General features: G+C 47.0%; 1 protein-coding gene across 3 annotated transcripts in view; it reads left to right on the forward strand.

The window, feature by feature from the left end:
- Positions 1–6,977: 6,977 nt before the first annotated feature.
- PTGIS (prostaglandin I2 synthase) overlaps positions 6,978–20,324 on the forward strand; it is a 49,089-nt gene continuing 35,742 nt past the window's right edge. Inside the window, exons 1-5 of one of the 3 annotated variants that reach the window (XM_089769686.1) lie at positions 7,271–7,411; positions 7,972–8,145; positions 11,933–12,056; positions 13,015–13,193; positions 19,386–19,529. In XM_089769686.1, coding sequence (XP_089625812.1) covers positions 11,988–12,056; positions 13,015–13,193; positions 19,386–19,529 — 392 coding nt within the window. In that variant the 5' untranslated portion in view covers positions 7,271–7,411; positions 7,972–8,145; positions 11,933–11,987. Of the gene's footprint in view, positions 7,412–7,971; positions 8,146–11,932; positions 12,057–13,014; positions 13,194–19,385; positions 19,530–20,324 lie in introns of all 3 variants that reach the window. The other 2 variants (XM_075901225.2, XM_089769687.1) reach the window with 2 other exon arrangements.

Raw genomic sequence — 20,324 nt, forward strand, 5'->3', positions numbered from 1 at the left:
ATAAACTTCTTAAGGTGTTTATACATAAGAACATAAGAACGGCCGTACTGGGTCAGACCAAAGGTCCTTCTAGCCCAGTATCCTGTCTGCTGACAGTGGCCAGCACCAGGTGCCCCAGAGAGGGTGGACCGAAGACAATGATCAAGCGATTTGTCTCCTGCCATCTCTCTCCAGCCTCTGACAATCAGAGGCCAAGGACACCATTTTATCCCCTGGCTAATAGCCTTTTATGGACCTAACCTCCATGAAATTATCTAGCTTCTCTTTAAACTCTATTATAGTCCTAGCCTTCACAGCCTTCTCTGGCAAGGAGTTCCACAGGTTGACTACATGCTGTGTGAAGAAGAACTTTCTTTTATTAGTTTTAAACCTGCTACCCATTAATTTCATTTGGTGTCCTCTAGTTCTTCTATTTAGGGAACTAATAAATAACTTTTCTTTATCGGCCCTCTCCACATCACTCATGATTTTATAGACCTCTATCATATCCCCCCTCAGTCTCCTCTTTTCTAAGCTGAAAAGTCCCAGTTGCTTTAACCTCTCCTCATATGGGACCCGTTCCAAACCCCTAATCATTTTAGTTGCCCTTTTCTGAACTCTTTCCAAGGCCAAAATATCTTTTTTGAGGTGAGGAGACCACATCTGTACACAGTATTCAAGATGTGGGCGTACCATAGTTTTATATAGTTTGTCGTAGCCAAATTAGCCCCCATCAGACGGTATGTATAGTTGGGGTTATTTTTATTAATCTGGGAACTGATGGGCAGGGATGCCTCTAAGGTCCCAGCACAGATCTTCACTTCAACAAAGGATGGGCAGAGCCTTTAATCACTGGAGCAGTTGTAGATTTTCGTCATCTCCTCTGAATGGTTTTCTGCCACAGAGCAGTACCATCTGTGTATTATCCAGGTGGAATTTTAGCCAACTGGTTTTCATCCAGGTCCTTGTTCTTGCCAGATATTTCTGGGGAGTCTGGCACTACAGACTGGAGTATCATCAACATACTGATGTGACATCAAAGTCTGGATCATGTGAAGATCTACTGATAGCAATGGAACCCTGTTGCCCAACTAAACAGGCAAAAGCCTACCATTTAAAGCTGAAAAAGTCCAGACTGACACTTATTTGTACAAAGTCATTGACATCTGTGCCAAAATTCTCTGCAAGATTAATCATTTTGTTTCTATTAATCATGTGGCTATTGTCCAAGACTGAGATCTTTTGAGATAAGACAAATGATTTGCCTTTGTAAAATTCTTCATGTTGCACTTTCACAGCTACATTTAATTTGGTAAAAGCTACACACAGATCGACTGTCTGAAAGATTGTTCACCATAACACTACAGTGCACATCACTGCCAAAGCACAAAATCATGCCAAGGAAAGGGCAAAGGGAACCAGCCTTTCCCTTACTCATTAAATTTCAAATTATTATTGACACCACAACTGTTAGTAGAAAATGGAGACCAAAAAAAATCACTGTTTTCTCTGTTATCCCTAGTATAAAATGGCTGGGTGCCAGCTGATACATTTGGGAAACGTGGTCACAACAGCTGTATTAACAGTATAAATCAGCATAGCTCTAGGGAAGTAACTGTGAACATGCTAGTATACAAGAGCTGAGATGTGTCCTATTATTCACATTCCACGTTAAGAAGCTTTCCTGCTTCGGAGTTTGTGTCTCGGTACTGTCCTCTCCCTTGCAGGGTACACAGGGAAAAAGTTTAAATAAACTTAAATGCACATGGTGCCGCTTGCAACAAAATGTGTTCGTCATTGTTCATACAGGTGAGTGCCATGTACCTGTTTCATTTCGCTATTTCATAGTCACATCAAGGGCTTTGTGCAACAGTCAGCTGAGCAAACATCTTTGTTGCAGGGAACTGCTTACTGCTATAAAATGATGTCCCTTCATTCAAGTCAACACAGCTTCCCCCTTTTACTCCATAATAATACTTTTGTCTGACTTTCATTACATTTTTAGCCAAAGAACACACACGTTTGCCTCTATAAAATGATAATAGACGTTAGTGGCATTACATCCAGGATAAATTTGTTCCATATTTTGTATAATTTTTTTAAAGCCAAATTTACTGGCATCTTTTTATTTTAGCCCGGCCCTCTATATTTATGTTAATTACTGTGGTTCAGTTTTCTTTCAAAATAAGTATATGTGGCTGCTGCCAAGAAAACAAAATCTTCTCCTGATATAAAGCATCAAACTACTATCCTGCCTTTTTTTAGTTTTCCAAAACATTTTCCAAAACATTTTCTTTGTGCTTCAATGGATTTAAACCTGGGATGAGCGTGGTACATAGTGTTTGCTAGGCTTTAGTGCAGCATTCAGCACAGAAGGGAAATGTTAACTTCTTCAGTGTGTGTATAGAATCTTAGAGCACGTCTACACAGCAGGGCTAAAGTCGAATTAAGCTACGCAACTTCAGCTACATCAATTGCATAGCTGAAGTCAAAATTCAGCTTTTGGCGCTGTCTACACAACAGGAAGCCGAAGGAAAAATACTCTTCCTTTGACTTCCCTTACTTCTCATGAACTGAGAGTTACCATGAGTTGGAGTAAGAAGTCCTCCAGCTTGACATTATTTCAAAATAAAGGCTTGTGTAGATGTGCACTACGTTTTTTCAGAATAATGTCAGTTATTCCAAAATAACACTGCTGTGTAGATGCACCCTTAGATTTGGGGGACTCAACTTTCAAGGCTCTCCCCAAATGTACTCAAAATATTTAAGTGCCAATCCTTGTATATAAGTCTGGCTCTCATTTGAATGGGTGGGTATTCTGTACAGTCGTGCTTAGGGGCCCAGTCATGGACAAAGAGTGCTACTGTGTTGTGTGCTGTACAAGCACAGAACAAAAAGACAGTCCCTGAACTTGAAGAGCCTGGTGAGTGCTCACCTTTATTACAGCCTATTTGCATGTAAAATGCTGCTTGGGGGATTGTATTTAGTCTTCATAATAGGAGGAGTTGCACGGTATGTAAGAGAGCAGTATGGCTACTCAGAGCTCTAGTATGAAATTGGAAAAAAGCCTGTTGAGTCCTTAGGTTAAGACTAGATTTGAGAGTAACCAGGGTGATGTCATGGTGGACACCTGCTACAGACCATTTGACTGAGAGGATGAGGATGATGAGGCTTTCTTCAGGTAACGAACAGGTTTCGAGATCACAGTCCCTGGTTCTCATGAGGGACTTCAATCATCCTGACATCTGCTGGGAGAGCAATACAGCAGCGCACAGACCATTCAGAAAGTTTTTGGAGAGTGCCGGTGGCAATTTCCTGGTGCAAGTGCTGGAGGAACCAACCAGGGTGACTGACAGAAATCTGTGCAGGTAACAGTTGAGATGGTCAAGATCAGAATCCTGACAAAAGGAAGAAACGAGAGTGGAAGAATATTGACCCTGAACTTCAGAAAAGCAGATTTTGATTCTCTTGGGGACCAGACGGGTAGGATCCTCTGGGAGGGCAGTATGAGGGGGAAAGGAGTTCAGGAAAGGTAGTTGTGAAGAAGCCTTTTTGAGGGCGCAGGAACAAACCCAACCCAATGTGCAGAAAGAATAGCAAATATGGTAGGTGACCACTTTGGCTTAATAGAGAAATCTTTAGTGAGCTTACACCCAAAAAGGAAGCTTACAAGAAATAGAAACTTGGACGGATGACAAAGGAGAAGTATAAAACTATTGCTTAAGCATGCAGGAGTGAAATCAGGAAGGCAAAAGTTCAACTGTAGTTGCAGTAGCAAAAGATGTGAAGGATAACAAGAAAGGTTTCCACAGATAAGTTAGCAACAAGAAGAAGGTGATGGAAAGTGTGGGTCCCCCTGGAATGGGAAGGCAACCTAATGACAGATAATGTGGAAAAAACTGAAGTACTCGATGTTTTTTTTCCTTTTGTCTTCACAGACAAGGTCAGCTCCCAGACAGCTGCACAGGGCAGCACAGTATGGGGAGGAGGTGAGCAGCCCTCAGTGGTGAAAGAGCAGGTTAAGATCTGTTTAGAAAAGCAGGACATACAGAAGTCCATTGGGCCAGATCTAATGCATTTGAAGGTGCTGAGAGAGTTGGCTGATGTGATTGCAGAATGATTGGCCAGTGTCTTTGAAAACTTGTGGTGATTGGGGGAGATCCTAGACAACTAGGAGAAAGCAAAATATAGTGCCCATCTTTTTTTTAAAAGAGGTAAAAGGAGACTCCAGAGAATTAGAGATCAGTCAGCCTCACCTCAGTCTCTGGAGGAATCATAGAGTAAATCCTCAAGGAATCCGTTTAGAAACAACTGGAGGAGAGGAAGGTGATCAGGAACAATCAGCATGGATTCACCAAGGGCAAGTCATGCCTGGCCAACCTAATTGCCTTCTATGATAAGATAACTGGCTCTTTGGACATGGGAAAAGTAATGGAAATGAAATACCTTGACTTTAGTAAAGCTTTTTAATACTGTCTCCCACAGAATTCTCACCAGCAAGTTAAAGATGTGTGGCTTGGAAGAATGGACTATATGGTGAATAGGAAGCTGGCTACATCATTCAGCTCAAAGGATTGTAATCAATGGCTCCATTTCTAGTTGGCAACTGGTATCAAGTGAAGTGCCCCAGGAGTCAGTCCTTGGGTTTTGTTAAACCTTTTCATGAATGATCTTCTAAATGATGGCTTGGATTGCACCTTCAGTAAGTTTGCAGATGACACTAAGCTGAGGTGAGAGATAGAATATTAGGTACGGAAGAGACCTCAGCAGGCCCAACCCCAACTAAATCATTCCTGCCAGGGCTTTGTCAAGCATGGCCTTTGAAAACCTCTAGGGATGGAGATTCCACCACCTCCCTAGGTAGCTCATTCCAGTGCTTCACCACCCTCCTAGTAAAATAGTTTTTGCTAATAACCAACCTAGACCTCCCACACTGCAACTTGAGGCCATTGCTCCTTGTTCTGCTATCCGCCAACCCTGAGAATAGCCTGGCTCCATCCTCTTTGGAATCCTCTTTCAGGTAGTTGAAGGCTGCTATCAAATCCTCCCTTGTTCTTCTCTTCTGTAGACTAAACAAGCCCAAATCCCTCAGCCTCTCTTCCTAAGTCATGAGTCCTAGGCCCTTAATTACTTTTTTTGCCCTTCCTGGCACTCTCTCCATTTTGTCTACATCCTTTCTGTAGCCATGTTTCCCATATCCTGGGACCTATGTCTTGCAGAAGAAAGAATCTTTCATACCAGACACAAACAGAAACATTATTTCCAAAGAAAAAGAACATGGGCCAAAGTTTTCTCCCCCCCCCGCCCCCCCCAAACCAAATGATGCCTAGGAAGACAATACCAGTTCAGCAATCTGCTGCAGTAAGCTCCAGCATGTCCTCGACTAGAGTTAGACTAGCCATTTGGGTGCCCAGCCTGCTGTCCTTAAACTCTTCCTGATTGCCACAACAGTTTTGCTTCAGGTCAGTACTACAGGGTATAAGATAAATAACCATTGTTTGGGGTCCTAAGGGCACAATCTGGTGTATGTGTTAGTAATAATAATGTATGTAATGGCACCTTATAGAGATGTTTAAAAAGGCTCAGTCTACAGACTACTGAGGCAAGCTCTCTGGGGTAGGGCCCATCTCTTTGTTATGTGCATAATGGAGCTCTGGCCTATGAATGGGGCTGCTAGGGGCCTTCAAACAGAAATAATAAATAGTAATTGACACTTATGCAGAATTGCTTATATAAATGTGTGGGTTCATGGCATTGTACATAATATGAATCAGTTTGAACTATCATCTGGATTTATGTAATCCTCATGCTGCTCCAGAATAGCCAGCATGCCACACTGGGGTGCCAGACTAACCAAAGGAAAAACTATGTAGCACTTTAAAGACTAACAAAATGGTTTAATAGGTGATGAGCTTTCATGGGCTATTAAACCACCACAAAAGCTCATCACCTATTAAACCATCTTGTAAGTCTTTAAGTGCTACATAGTTTTTCCTTTTGTTTCAGTGAGATCAGATTAACACAGTTACCTCTATTACTAGACTAACCAAAGGCTGTTTTAAGTCTGGTCCATCTGGCTGTGGCCTTCACAGAGTGTGGTTAGATATTGTCTGCCCGTCCAACCCATTCGTTAGATGTGAGGCTCCATCAATCTTTTATGTGTCTTTTGTGCAGTGCACAGTGTGGGTGCTATAAAATAGTAATACAATACTTCAAAGGATTAAGAAACTCTGCATGAGTAGTATTTAATTTATTGCAAAACTAGGGGGATAAAGTGCCCAGAATCCCAGTGAGATAGATGATGAAGCAATGGGAAAATGACTTCTCTGCTGCATGGTTTGCTTACTTAGAATTTCCTTCCAGAGAGGTGATGAGAAACCACCTTGAGGTTTGAAATGACCCTCATGCCCGAGGCCACAGTTGTACCAATTAGTAATATCAATAGCCACACCAGTCAGTCCCAAGTCCCAGCATCCCACAATCTGCCCAGACCCCCTGTGCATTTTTCCTCACTCTTGCCACTCAAAGTCTGCAGCAGAACACCAAGGCTAGGTCTAGACTACAAGCCTCTTTCGAAACAGAGCCTCTAGACTACAAGCAGATTTTTTCAAAAAGCAAGCTGCTTTTTTGACAGAGAGTCTAGATGCTCTCTTTCAAAAAAGCACAGTTTGCATTCAATAGCACCTTTTTTCGAAAGAGCACTTTTGAAAAAAGGTGTTAGTCCTCGTAAAATGAGGTTTACCATGATCAAAAAAACCACTGCGTTCTTTCAATTTACTTTCAAAAGAACAGGGCTGCAGTCTAGAAGCAGGTGAAGTTTTTTTGAAAAAAGGCTACTTTTTTGGAAAAAACCCTGTAGTTTAGACACACCCAAAGGGTCCATTTGGCTACCCACCAGGCCAGCAGCCACCCCTGTGCTGCTACTAGCACTACCAGGAGCAAGTGAAATCAGTGCCTGGGAAAAAAGAGCCATCTCTCTCCAGCCAAACTGGGGAAGGGAACTAGGAGCCGGTTGAACACAGTCTCTGTTCCAGCCAAGCTCTCAGCCAACTCTGGGGTGTACAAAACAAATCATTGCTCAGCAGCGGGGTCTCTCATGGAAGCTCCTTCAGTAGGGCAACCGTGTCCGTGTCCAGCGGGCGCTCCGGCTGGCACTGGAAGGACGGTAGGGACAGCGCCCAGAGGCAGCGGTGGGAGCCAGCGGGCAGCTGGTCGGATTCCTGACGGAAGGGGGAGGAGACCCAGGCAGCCAAGTGAGGGGCTCGGCCGGTCTGTCGGCCAGAAGAGGGTGGCGGGGACCGTGGCAGCAGCTCCTTTCGGCTCGCGGACGGGGTCCCACCATGTGCTGGGCGCTGACCGCCGGGCTGCTGGCGACCGGGCTGCTGCTGCTGCTTCTGCTGCTGCTGCTGGCGGGGCGCGCCCAGCGGACGCGGTGAGTGCCCGGCAGCACCGGAGCCCGGAGATCCCGGCCGGGGTTGGGGCAGGGCTAGCGGCTTGTGCTGGGGTGGAGGTGGAGGTGTTCCAGGGGTGGGCGCGGGTCCCCCCTCGCCGCGGGCTGAGCACCGCCCGGCTCCAGGGAGCGGTGGCGCCGCGGGTGCCAGGTGGAGCAGCCTCAGGCTCCGAGAGCACGGTGAGGGGCGCAGTCTGGACCGAGGGGCGCAGCGATCCAGCCCTGCGGGTCTGATCGTTGCCGGCCCCACTCTGGGAGTGGGGTGGCTGCAGGTGGAGGGGTTTGCAGGGGAGCCCTTTCCTCAGCCCGTGCGTCCTTTGGCGGGGTGCGGCGCCAGCCCCGGCTCCCTTTGGTTAACCCGGGGGATCTGTGTCCCCACGTCTGTTCTCCCGAGCCCACTGCTCCCCACGCGCCCTGTCCCCTGTCCCCGCGGAGTTACGGGACGGGACGGGGCGGGGGGGCGATATTTTATACGCCAAATGCCACGTCCTCCCGCATCTGGCCTCGGACTCCCTCCTTGTGTAACCCCCCCCCCCCCCCAGCCCACTGCAAACCAGCGGGTCCGGCGTCGGGGGCACCGTGCAATGAGGAAAAGGAGACCCGCAGAAACGTGCACACTAGGGACTAAGGGAACCGGGACTCCAGAGAAACGCGAGCCGAGGCGGAGGGCAGAAGGGAGAACAGCAGCTGACAGCTACAGGCAGGATACAGAACAGGTGCAGCACGGGGCCAGCCACGCGTCTAGGGAATGTTGTTTTGTCCTTAATAGTTGTGCGGGATTACGCTAGACAGAAAACACCCGTGTCTTAAACACGCCTCGGAATTACTCTGTGGAGATGAGGGAGGAAGAGTATGACCGAGAGCAATGGCTCCCAACCTGTGGTCCCGGATCCCGCGGGGGCTGCATTGGTACTGTAGGGGGTCCACAAAAAGTTTAAGAAAAGAAAAGTGAGGATCGGGCCCAGCGCGGGATTGGGACTTTCCGCCAGTCAGTTCTGGCCCAGGGCTCAGTGTTGGCGACCGGCCATAGGTGTGCGCCTCTCACCCTCGGGATGGGATCCTCCTGCCTCCAGTTCTGGGTCCTGTGAATGCTTGTACCTTCCACCAACAGAAGTTGGTTCCGTACAAGCTGTTACCTTGGATTCCTGGTCTAGAACACTGACAGTCCAAACCCCAAAGGGACTGCAGAAGTAAGGGGGAAAGGATGCAACCTCTGCCCCTGGTATCTCTGTCCTGTCCTTAGCATTCTTCCCCTTTGCTGGGTAGACATATCCAAAGATTCAGGCTGGGTTCCTAGGGCCCGAGCTCCAGCCCACGCCCAGACATCTCCACAATAAAACAACCCGGTAGCCCACAGCCTGAAGTTGTTTGACACAGGTCGTGGCAGGTTTTGCTCTGCCATGCAGACATTCCCTTTGCCATATATATGTTATTTGGCATGCCTAGGCCTAATATGGTAAGTTGCAGATACAATAGTGACAGTGTTAAATCCTAAAATTTCAGCCTTTTGTCAGTTTGCAAGCCCCTTAGGATTGTTTTCATGCAGTTTGGTGTTTCCGTTTAATTTCTTCTTCCATATTAACTATAGTAGGAAGAGAATAAAACCTCAAATTAATATTGTTGTCATCAATACTTAGGTATGCTATTATGCTGTTTAGCCAGCATAAATCTGAGAGGCTTTCACTGAACTAAACAAACAAACAAAAACAAAAAAACCCTGACACCCCCACAAACCCTTCCTTTGACCTGCTAACTAGTTCTTGCTCCTTTATAACTCAGAATGGTGATCACAGTCCTCTTGTTGGATTACATCTGTGGAACCCCGGAGGCTTAAAAAGATTGGGACTACTAACCAGAAAGTCATTTGACCAGATAATACTTTTTGTGTGATGTAATAAAAGAGGGGTGGGGAACTCGGGAACTTCATTTTGGATCTGGCCCGTGGCAAAGCTTGGGACTGACCAGTGGTGTAGCAAAGGGAGGGGCGGGGGGCAGATGCCACTGGGTGCCACACTAGGGGGGGTGCCAATTTAGCTGCCAAAAGTTATGTTGTTGAGTTTGCTCCAGCTGCTGCGCCCCTAAATCTCTGCCGCCTTCTACCTACTCGGCAACAGCTGCCCACAGGTGGCTCATTGTGCCGCATGCTGCAGACCGAAGAGGGGCGGGAAGGGGGTGGGAAGCAGGAAGCACGAGCCAGGGCAGAACAGCCCTGGTGAGTTCTGCCGCACATGCCCCCTGCTCCTGCAACAAATGATTGGGGGTCACAAATTTTGCCTTTGCCCCTGGGTGCATAAACCCCTTGCTACAATACTGCGACTTCCCCCTTCCTCCAGCCTCAGCACGTCCCCTCCCTCTGTGGCTGAAGTGTGAGCACTGGTTCACTCGTCCCCCCCGGCAGAGGAAGCCCTGAACTTTTTGGGAGCCTAGTCAGTGAGTTTTGGTTGCGTTCTTGGGGGGGGGGGGGAGGGTTTGCTTCTTACTTGTGTGTGGCCCCTAACTCACTTTTTCTGTGGGTCAGTAACCCCTGACCAAAAAAAGGTTCCCGCCCCTGAAAAAAGCATGGTTGAAACAAAGCAAGGTGCTGATGGCAATGTCACACTCATCACCTGCTGGAAAGCAGGAGTTTAAGTGCCAATGGTTACTCAAAGAAAGCAAAAAACCTAGTCGTGTAGCACTTCAAAGACTAACAAGATGGTTTATTAGGTGATGAGGAAGAGACAAGGAAGGAGGAAATTGCTTATTGTCAGAGTCAATTAAATGGCTAATCTGACCACTTTGACAAAGTTTGGTCCAGCTGCTGGGCCCCCCAATCTCTGCCGCCTTCCACCCATTCGGCGGCGGCTGCTCACAGTGACTGGTCAGTCACTTCTCCAGAGAATCAGTTCTCACGAATCAGACATCAGACATCTGCATACAGAAAAACCTGTTAGCCAACATTTTAATCAAGCTGGCCATTCCCTTAAAGACCTGAAAACATGCCTCTTTACTGCAAAGAGACTTTAACACCAGATTACAGAGAGAGCCTTCAGAACTTTTATTTATACCAACATTCGACATGCTGGGAATGGGCCTTAATTTAGATGATAATTACCTTTCACATTACAAAGACAGCCTCCCCACCTTTTGATATTCGTAGTACTCCAGATTAGCCACTTAATTGCTTCCTAAAATAAGCAATTTCCTCCTTTCATGTCTCTTCCTTGTTCCCTTGTCCCAGCTACCTTCTGTAGCTGATTCATTATTGTATAATTTGTTTACTCCTTCATTGTAACCCTTTTGTTATGTAATGGCCATGCCATTTTACTTTCAGAATATGTTCTGAAGAAGCGGGTCTGCCCCACCAAAACTCATCACCTAATAAACCATTTTGTTAGTGTTTAAAGTGCTACATGACTGCTTTTTTTGGAAAAGTAACGGAGAGGTAGCCATGTTAGTCTGATCGAGGTAAAACAAAAAAAGCAGTCATGTAGCACTTTAGAGACTAACAAGATGATTTATTAGGCGATGAGCTTTCTGGGGCAGACCCCCTTCTTTATAACATATTCTGAAAGTGAAATGGGATGACCATTATATTGCAGAGAGATGCAATGAAAAAGTAGACAGATCAGCTACATAGAATAGAAGATAGGGGCGAGGGGACGAGGAAGAGACAAGGAAGGAGGAAAGTGCTTATAGTAAAAGTCAATTAAGTGGCAAATCTGGAGTTACTGTCTTTGTGGGGAGGCTGTCTTTGTAATGTGTAAGTTAATTATCATCTAAATTAAGGCCCATTCACAATTATCTTACACATTACAAAGATAGCCTGCTCACCTTTTGAAACAAAAGACAGGACTATGTAATACTTTGAAGACTAACAAGATGGTTTATTAGGTGATGAGCTTTCATGGGCCAGAACCACTTCCTCAGATCTGTGCATGAAAAAACTTGCACTGATCCAGACATATGGTCATGCCAATTTTCTTCCACAACTTGATCTGAGGAAGTGGGTCTGACCCACAAAAGCTCATCACCTAATAAACCATCTTGTTAGTCTCTAAAGTGCTGCATAGTCCTGTCTTTTGTTTCAGCAAGACCAGACTAACAGGGCTACATCTCTATTACTATTTCACACCTTTTGATATTCATAGTAACTCCAGATTAGCCACTTAATTGATTCTTACAATAAGCAGTTTCCTCCTTCTTTGTCTCTTCCTCATCCCCTCATCCCTATCTTCTATTCTATGTAGCTGATTTGTTTACTTCTTCATAGTATCCCTCTGCTATATAATGGTCCTGCCATTTCACTTTCAGAATATGATCTGAAGAAGTGGGTCTGACCCAAGGTCATCACCTAATAAACCCTCTTGTTAGTCTCTAAAGTGCTACATGACTGCTTTTTTTGTTTTACCAAGATCAGACTAACACAGCTACCTCTCTGTTACTTTTCATCATGCAATGGTTACTCAGGAACTGTAGGACAATCCTTCCACAGCGGTTAAGAGCTTTTACTGATCTTTTTTCCAGGCTACCAAATGAACCTCCACTTGATAGAGGCTTTGTTCCTCGGCTGGGACATGCTATGGAATTTGGAAAAGATGCTGCCAGCTTCCTTTCTAAAATGAAGCAAAAACATGGCGATATTTTCACAGTAGGTGCCAGCTGTAAATTGTCTGCGCTGCTGGGGTTTAACTCTTGCGCAGGGTACAGCTCAGCCACTCAACCAAACGTAGCTTAGAAAGCTTTATGGAGCAGCTTTGATTGTACATCACAGACATGCACCGATCTCTACCTTCTCCCGTTTCTCCTGGCCGCTCGGCCACTGCCTTCCCCCAGCTACGCTAAGCCAGCTTGCAGCTGCTTTTAAACCAAACCATGCATGAGTGGCTTGATTTTCAAAAGGCATTAACATCACTTTGCATCCGTACCACAGAGCAACTTCATTTTTCATAGTAACTCATTTTCTTCATACATGAATTAGACTATTTGTGTCATCAGTCCATTTTGCCCCCTGGAGGGACCAAAACTTGATGCTTGAGAAGAAGGCCGATTGGGAAGGATGGAGAAATGACCTTAATATGATTGAAGTCAGTGGGAGTTTTTCCTAAGTGAGAAGTGCAGGTTGGGTCCTTTAACTTATACAACTGCTGGGGAGTGTTCAGAGTCAAAAAAATTTAGTCCCTAAGAATCGCAAGTCCAGATGTGCAGCTAGCAGTAACCTGGTATGTTGCCATTGTGAACAATGAGTTTCTGTGTTTCCTTGGGAGCTGCCAGATGAACACTGCTCTTTATTGACTGAAGAAAGCGTTCAGGCCATTAAATATGCAGTCAAAGTAACATTTTGGAATGATTTGCAGAATACTCCACCTCATCTGGTGTAAGTCAGGGGCCCTCCGTTGATACTAGTTTGTACCAGCTGAGGATATTATGTACCCATCTGGGACTAACAAAGCAAAAGGTCTGTGTCTGAGCATTGGACTTATTACTGCAGATTTTGGCTTAGCATTTGTCCCATTGTCCTGCAACATTTCACATTTTCAATGTGTTATTGTATTCATCGAACTAATGGACCTATGATCTTTGTATTGTGGATTGTTTTGCTTCTGTAGATCCAGGTGGCTGGGAAATTTATCACCATCTTGCTGGACCCTCACTCGTACGATTCGGTGCTTTGGGAATCAAGTGGCAAACTAGATTTCAACAAATATGCACGCATTTTAATGGATCGGATGTTTGATGTCAAACTGCCTGATTATGACCCCAGCGAGGAAAAGGTCAGGCTGAGAGCGTGAGTATGCTACAAAGGAAAATTTGTGCCAATGTCTCCACATTGTTTTGGGAAATGATTATTTCCCAGTGAGCAAGCCATGCAGTTCCACTATGGAGGTGACATTGCTGGTGTCCAGGACAGGAATATTAACTACTGTGTAAGTACAAAGCAGAATGAAAGGGGAAAAGACTTGATGTCTATCTAGATTTTCCTAGTGAGCCATTGAACTGTCCTAGATTCCTGGCTTCTAAATACTAGAGATAGATGTACTAGGAACATGGAGAGATCCCTTCCCATCTTTCTTAACTTTACAAAGAAATAGCTGATAATAGCACTAGTGGGTTTAAAATGTAATGTGGTGCGGCAGAAAAAAAGGCTAAGATTGTTTGGGGTTGCACACGCAAAGCAGGGAGGTAATAATGCCACTGTCTGCGGCTCTGTAGAGATCATGCTGGGATCAGGGCAGGGTTGACTAAAAGGTAGAGCCAATTGTTTGACTACACTTATGGTCTATTTTTAAGAATATTTAAGCCCAAATGACTGAATGTAGCCAAATTCACTGTCTAAAGATAGACCAGTATAACACAAAACGTCAAACACTACATAGGGCAGGTCTACACGAGTGGCTCCCTAACCTTTTTTATACTGCGGACCGGCAAATCCATTCACAAGCTGTTGACAGACTGGTAACACTTTATTTGCATATTTTCATATTCATTATGCAAAATGAATATGTGAATATACAAATAAAACATTACTGGTCTGCCAAAAGCCCCTGCCCCCACAGCCACTGCAAACAGCTGGCTTCAGTTCTGGCAGTTGCCACATGGCAGTGCCTCGATCAGCCAGAAGCACTAGCCAGCAGCAGAGGAGCTGCACTTTGCGCCTGCTCAGAATAGTAGCAAAGTGGGCTCCACAAAGCAGTGTCCTAACCTGTCTCACAGTGACTGGCCCTGGACATCAGATTCACAGGGTAGAGCCAACACCAGGAAAGGTTTCTGGTCTCTCCTGCCAGCCGGAGCAAGATTTAGACCTTACAAACGTCTTAGCTCCAAACAACACTTGGACACCAGCAAATATTGTCACAGCCCTAAAGCCAGTAAAAAATAATCCTGAAGCAATTACAGTTACTCAGCAGGACATACTAACAAGCAGCAGAGCTCTGGGGCTATCATTATTTTAGTCTGCCCGGGAATTGTCTTTACATTGAATATTTTAAGGTATGAGAGACATTTAATCACATGTTGTGGTGTGACAGCATGAGACATGTTTAAAGCCTTTCAGTAAAAGAAGGAGAAGCAACCTGGCTGGAAATAAATACGCAGACTACATAGTTTACTTTGGTAAACAAAGCCCCCAGGAGAATGTATGACTGATGGTGCACCGGCCGCGTGCGGGAAAGCAATGAAAGATCATGTTTATACTCGAATGGCATAAAAATGGGACAGTCTGTGGTTTGACTTCTGGGAAGCTCTCTTGCTTTGCCAATAGATGCAGCACACGGCGGCGACATGCATGGCTCAAAATAGCTTGGAGGGGCACTCTTCCTTCAGATTCTTTGTTTGGGGATGGAAGTTTGAAGGTCTGGGAAAAGTTGACGGGAATAGTGCTGGCATGGAATCCTCAGGCAAACATCACCCTCTAATCCAGGGGGGCTCGTCTACACTGGCCCCTTTTCCGAAAGGGGCATGCTAATTTCACAGGTCGTAATAGGGAAATCCGCGGGGGATTTAAATATCCCCCGCGGCATTTAAATAAAAATGTCCGCCGCTTTTTTCCGGATTTTAGAAAAGCCGGAAAAGAGCGTCTACACTGGCCCCGATCCTCCGGAAAAAAGCCCTTTTCCGGAGGATCTCTTATTCCTACTTTGAAGTAGGAATAAGAGATCCTCCGGAAAAGGGCTTTTTTCCGGAGGATCGGGGCCAGTGTAGACGCTCTTTTCCGGCTTTTCTAAAATCCGGAAAAAAGCGGCGGACATTTTTATTTAAATGCCGCGGGGGATATTTAAATCCCCCGCGGATTTCCCTATTACGACCTGTGAAATTAGCATGCCCCTTTCGGAAAAGGGGCCAGTGTAGACGTAGCCGGGGTGGCCAACCAGTTAGACACCGAGGGTGTGTCTAGACTACACCTCTCTGTCGACAGAGGGATGCAAATCAAGCACGTCGAAATTGCTAATGAAGCAGGGATTTAAATATCCCACGCTTCATTAGCATAAACATGGCAGCTGCTTTTTTCTGAAACGGAGCTTTTTCGAAAAAAACCCCAAACAAACAGCAGTCTAGATGCGGATCTGTCGAAAATAAACCCTTTTTGAAAGATTATTTAAACCTCATTTATTGTGGAACATAGGATCTGTCAAAAAAGGGTTTATTTTCAACAGATCTGCATCTAGACTGCCGTTTTTTTTCCGAAAAAGTTCTGTTTCGAAAAAAAGCAGCAGCCATGCTAATGAAGTACGAGATCAGAGCATCATAGAATCATAGAATACTAGGACTGGAAGGGACCTCGAGAGGTCATCGAGTCCAGTCCCCTGCCCTCATGCGAGGACCAAATACTGTCTAGACCATCCCTGATAGACATTTATCTAACCTACTCTTAAATATCTCCACAGATGGAGATTCCACAACCTCCCTGGGCAATTTATTCCAGTGTTTGACTACCCTGACAGTTAGGAACTTTTTCCTAATGTCCAACCTAAACCTCCCTTGCTGCAGTTTAAGCCCCTTGCTTCTTGTTCTATCCCCAGAGGCCAAGATGAACAAGTTTTCTCCCTCCTCCTTATGACACCCTTTTAGATATCTGAAAACTGCTATCATGTCCCCCCTCAATCTTCTCTTTTCTAAACTAAACAAACCCAATTCCTTCAGTCTTCCCTCATAGGTCATGTTCTCTAGACCTTTAATCATTCTCGTTGCTCTTCTCTGGACCCTCTCCAATTACTCCACATCTTTCTTGAAATGCGGTACCCATAACTGGACACAATACTCCAATTGAGGCCTAACCAGCGCAGAGTAGAGCATAAGAATGACTTCTCGTGTCTTGCTCACAACACACCTGTTAATGCATCCCAGAATCATGTTTGCTTTCTTTGCAACAGCATCACACTGCTGACTCATATTCAACTTGTGGTCCACTATAACCCCTAGATCCCTTTCTTCCAGGGGCGGATAAGTTTTGCGGGGCCCCGGGCAGCACAATTTCACGGGGTCCCCCTTTGGAGAAAAAATAGGAGAAGGTGTCAAATGCGCAGATTGAAGGCTATTTTCGTATTACATGTGAATTGGGTAAATTTGGTAGAAACTTAATTTAGTTGGATAATTTTTTATTTTAATTATATTGTAATTCATTCTTAAAATTCTGCATTAATAATTAAACATTTTCATTGGCATTTAAGTCTGTTATAGCTCTCTAACTCTTTTGGCAGCTGGGTCTCTAACAGCCGGTGGGAAAAGGCTTCTTCCCAGCATCAGCCCCTTCTCCAGCCCCAGGCACTGGAGCAGCGAGGCGCCCGGGGAGCAGGGAAATCCTGACCCAGTTTAGAAGGGGCTGGCTGCTGTGTCTGAGCCAGCAGCCTCCCAGGAGCCTGCAGAGCAGCTGGAAGGAAAGGAGATGGCACCTCAGGCTCCACGCAGGGTCAGAGGAGGAGCCATAGAGGCTGCCCCGACTGCCCCCTGCCGAGAAAGGCTGCCACTGTAGCCCCTACCCCCCCCCCCCCCAGGAGTGGCCCGATGCAGCCTGATGCTGCTCAGCTTGTGGGCTGGCTCCCTTCTGGTTGGGGGCAACTGCGTGGCTCAGTCGCCCTGTATCCACACCAAGGCAGCTGTGTGGGCCCCCGGTGCCTGGCTGCTCTGGCGCATTGCTCTACGACTGGGTGCCGGGGGCAGGAATGGAACAGCCCCCGATGCCCAGCCCTCGTCCAGGCACAGACCAGCTGGTGTGGGGCTCACGGGGCTCCCCCACACTGAGACCATCTCTTCCCGTGCTGAGGCAGAGGACTCTAGCTGCAGGATCCGGCGGCAGCTGGGGGGCAGGAGATGTGGGGTGGGGCGGGGCCAGGCACAGCGCCGCGTTGCAGGCTCCTGCGCCTCTTAGGAGAGTCACCCCCAGGGCCGGGCTGCAGAAGCTGCCGCTTTATTCTTATTTACTCTTTCAAGGAGTTGGTCTGGTGTCTGGGTCTGCGGAGCTAGGGAAAGGCGCGTCACGGTACCCACCCGCCAGCAGAGACCCCCCAGAGTGCCTGCAGGCCGGCTGGGCTGCTCTAGAGACAGAACTGCAGACGCTGGGGGGACACTCTGTGGGACAGGGCCCTAAGAGCACTGCCCACATACTCCGGCATCTCTCTGCCCAGGTCCCACCCGCTCCCAGGATCTCGTGGTTTCCCTGTGTGGCGCGGAGCAGCGGCGCCCTCTAGTGGCAAAAGCTAGAAAGTGACCCCGCTGGCACGGGGCCTATGGAAGCGCAGGGCCCGGGGCAGCTGCCCCGCTCGCCCTGCCCTATATCCGCTGCTGCTTTCTGCCATTCTCCTTCCCAGACAGTCGCTTCATATTTGTATATATGAAGCTGATTGTTCCTTCCTAAGTGGAGCACTTTGCATTTGTCTTTATTAAACTTCATCCTATTTACCTCAGACCATTTCTCCAATTTGTCCAGGTCATTTTGAATTATGATCCTATCCTCCAGATTAGTCGCAACCCCTCCCAGCTTGGTATCATCTGCAAACTTAATAAGCGTACTTTCTATTCCAATATCTAAATCGTTGATGAAGATATTGAACAGAGCCGGTCCCAAAACAGATCCCTGCGGAACCCCACTTGTTATGCCCTTCCAGCAGGATTGTGAACCATTAATAACTACTCTCTGAGTACAGTTATCCAGCCAGTTATGCACCCACCTTATAGTAGTCCCATCTAAGTCGTATTTACCTAGTTTATTGATAAGAATATCATGCGAGACCGTATCAAACGCCTTACTAAAGTATATATACCACATCCACATCCACCCCTTCTCCCTTATCCACAAGACTCGTTATCCTATTAAAGAAAGCTATCAGATTGGTTTGACATGATTTGTTCTTTACAAATCCATGCTGGCTGTTCCCTATCACCTTGCCACATTCCAAGTGTTTACAGATGATTTCCTTAATTACTTGCTCCATTATCTTCCCTGGCACAGAAGTTAAACTAACTGGTCTGTAGTTTCCTGGGTATTTAAATCCCTGCTTCGGGATAGAAGCCACTGAGAGGGAACAAATGATGAACATGGTAATATCATCTAAGTGCCATAGCTGTTTTGTTCTCTTGAGTGGAAAGTGGCTGTTTTAGACTTAGCAAACAAAAGGCCAGTGTGCTATGACAGTGTGCGAGGTTTGATTGCAACAATACATTTTTCCGGGGAGGCTACTATATTTCTTATGCTGTACTTCCAATGAGCTAGCATGATACTAGGGCACTGAGTGCAGTTCTTAAAATGAGCAGCCGTTCTTTGTCTGCAGCAAGTCCCAGGCTGACAGTGCACTATGGGGAATGATCCATAATCAGTCCCTGAGTAGTCATTTGAGTAGCACGAAAAGAGCAGTGGGTCCAGTGTGGTTCATGAAGACAAAGAACGGCTGCTCATTGGAAGTACAGCATAAGAAATACAGTAGCCTCCCTGGAAAAATGTATTGTTGCAATCAAACCTCGCATCTGACCAGTGGCTACTGCTAAAGGAAAATCCCCCTAGATGTCATAGCACACTGGCCTTTTGTTTGTTAAGTCTAAAACAGCCACTTTCCACTCAAGAGAACAAAACAGCTAAGGCACTTAGATGATATTGCCATGTTCATCATTTGTTCCCTCTCGGTGGCTTCTATCCCGAAACACGGATCTAAAGCAAAAATCCACATCCAACCTTCAGCCTCCCTCCCCCCCGAAAGCAGGGGAGCATCCGATGGGTGTTAGAGCTCTGCAGCTGGTCTCATTCCCCATAATGGGCAAGAAGAGAATCTGGATCAGGACTTGCATGTTGTTTCTCTGTGTGGTGCCGTAGTGCCGTGCATTCCCCTTTGCCCAGATCACAGCTGCTTGGCAGTGCACAGTGACGAGGTTCCAACACCCAGGGATGCTCATGCTATAAATAAATGAGACTTGCCCCTAACTACACACTGATTAGGGAGCAGTAAGACTTAATCCATGAAGGAGTTTCATAAAGTAACTTCTGCTCCTCCAGGGCTCTCCAAAACAAGAACCTTCCGTCCCTCACGAAGGCGATGTTCTTCAACCTGCAGACTGTTCTGCTTCCTGACCCAAACCCATTGAGCCGGCAGTGGGCAGAAGAAGGCTTGTTTCATCTCTCCTATAGTATCATGCTCAGGTGAGTGTCACACTACAGCGCTTTGTCCCTTGGGCCTGGAAGGGGAATGACTTCACAATCAGCTCTCCTCTTTTATTGTTTTCCATTGGGGCTTGTAAAAGGATCACGCTACCCCCGCCATTGGTGGGTTCCCGTCACCCTTTCTATTGTACCGGTCAGATGGTTAAGCATCCCCAAAACAGTCCCGGACTTCGCCCCCTTGGTCTTAGAGTCACTCTATTTTCTGCTTTGACCTAGAGAGCCGGTCTCATGGATGCGCTTTGCCCTGCCGGGCAGAGTAGCAGGGTTCGGGCCCTCCCTCACTCTGAACCCCGACCCAGGGCCCTAAGGCAGCGACTGCCGATCCCTGCCTAGTGGATGGGGGTAGTGCCCCTAAACACACCTGCTCACGGGCTACGCGACCCTGCACTGGGCCGCTTCCTGCCCCTCCTAGGGGCCAGTCCCCTCCGAGGGCTCTTGCCTCACCCTCGCCTCCTTGGCTCCACGCCTCGCCGTCTGTCCCCCTTCCTTGGCTGCCGGGCACTGTTTTAAACTCCACGCTGGCCTGGCTCCCCGGCCTCACCGTGCCTGTGACCCAAGTCATCCCCCCTCCCCCCGTGACGTCATCCGCCCGCGCCACGCTAGCTTCTCCTCCTGGGGCCTTCTCTGGTGGCGCACCATGCTCCCCGCGTCCCGCGGCGCCGGCCCACGGGTCCGCGGCCGGCCCCCGGATTCCTTCAGTGGGCCGACTGCCCGCCCCCCAGGGACTCCTCCAGCCCTCGCCTCAGCCCCCCCGAGTGCGGGGTGGGAGCGCCC

This window comes from Pelodiscus sinensis, chromosome 17, assembly GCF_052426305.1.
Source record: "Pelodiscus sinensis isolate ZL-2025 chromosome 17, ASM5242630v1, whole genome shotgun sequence".
Taxonomy (NCBI): Eukaryota; Metazoa; Chordata; order Testudines; family Trionychidae; genus Pelodiscus; species Pelodiscus sinensis.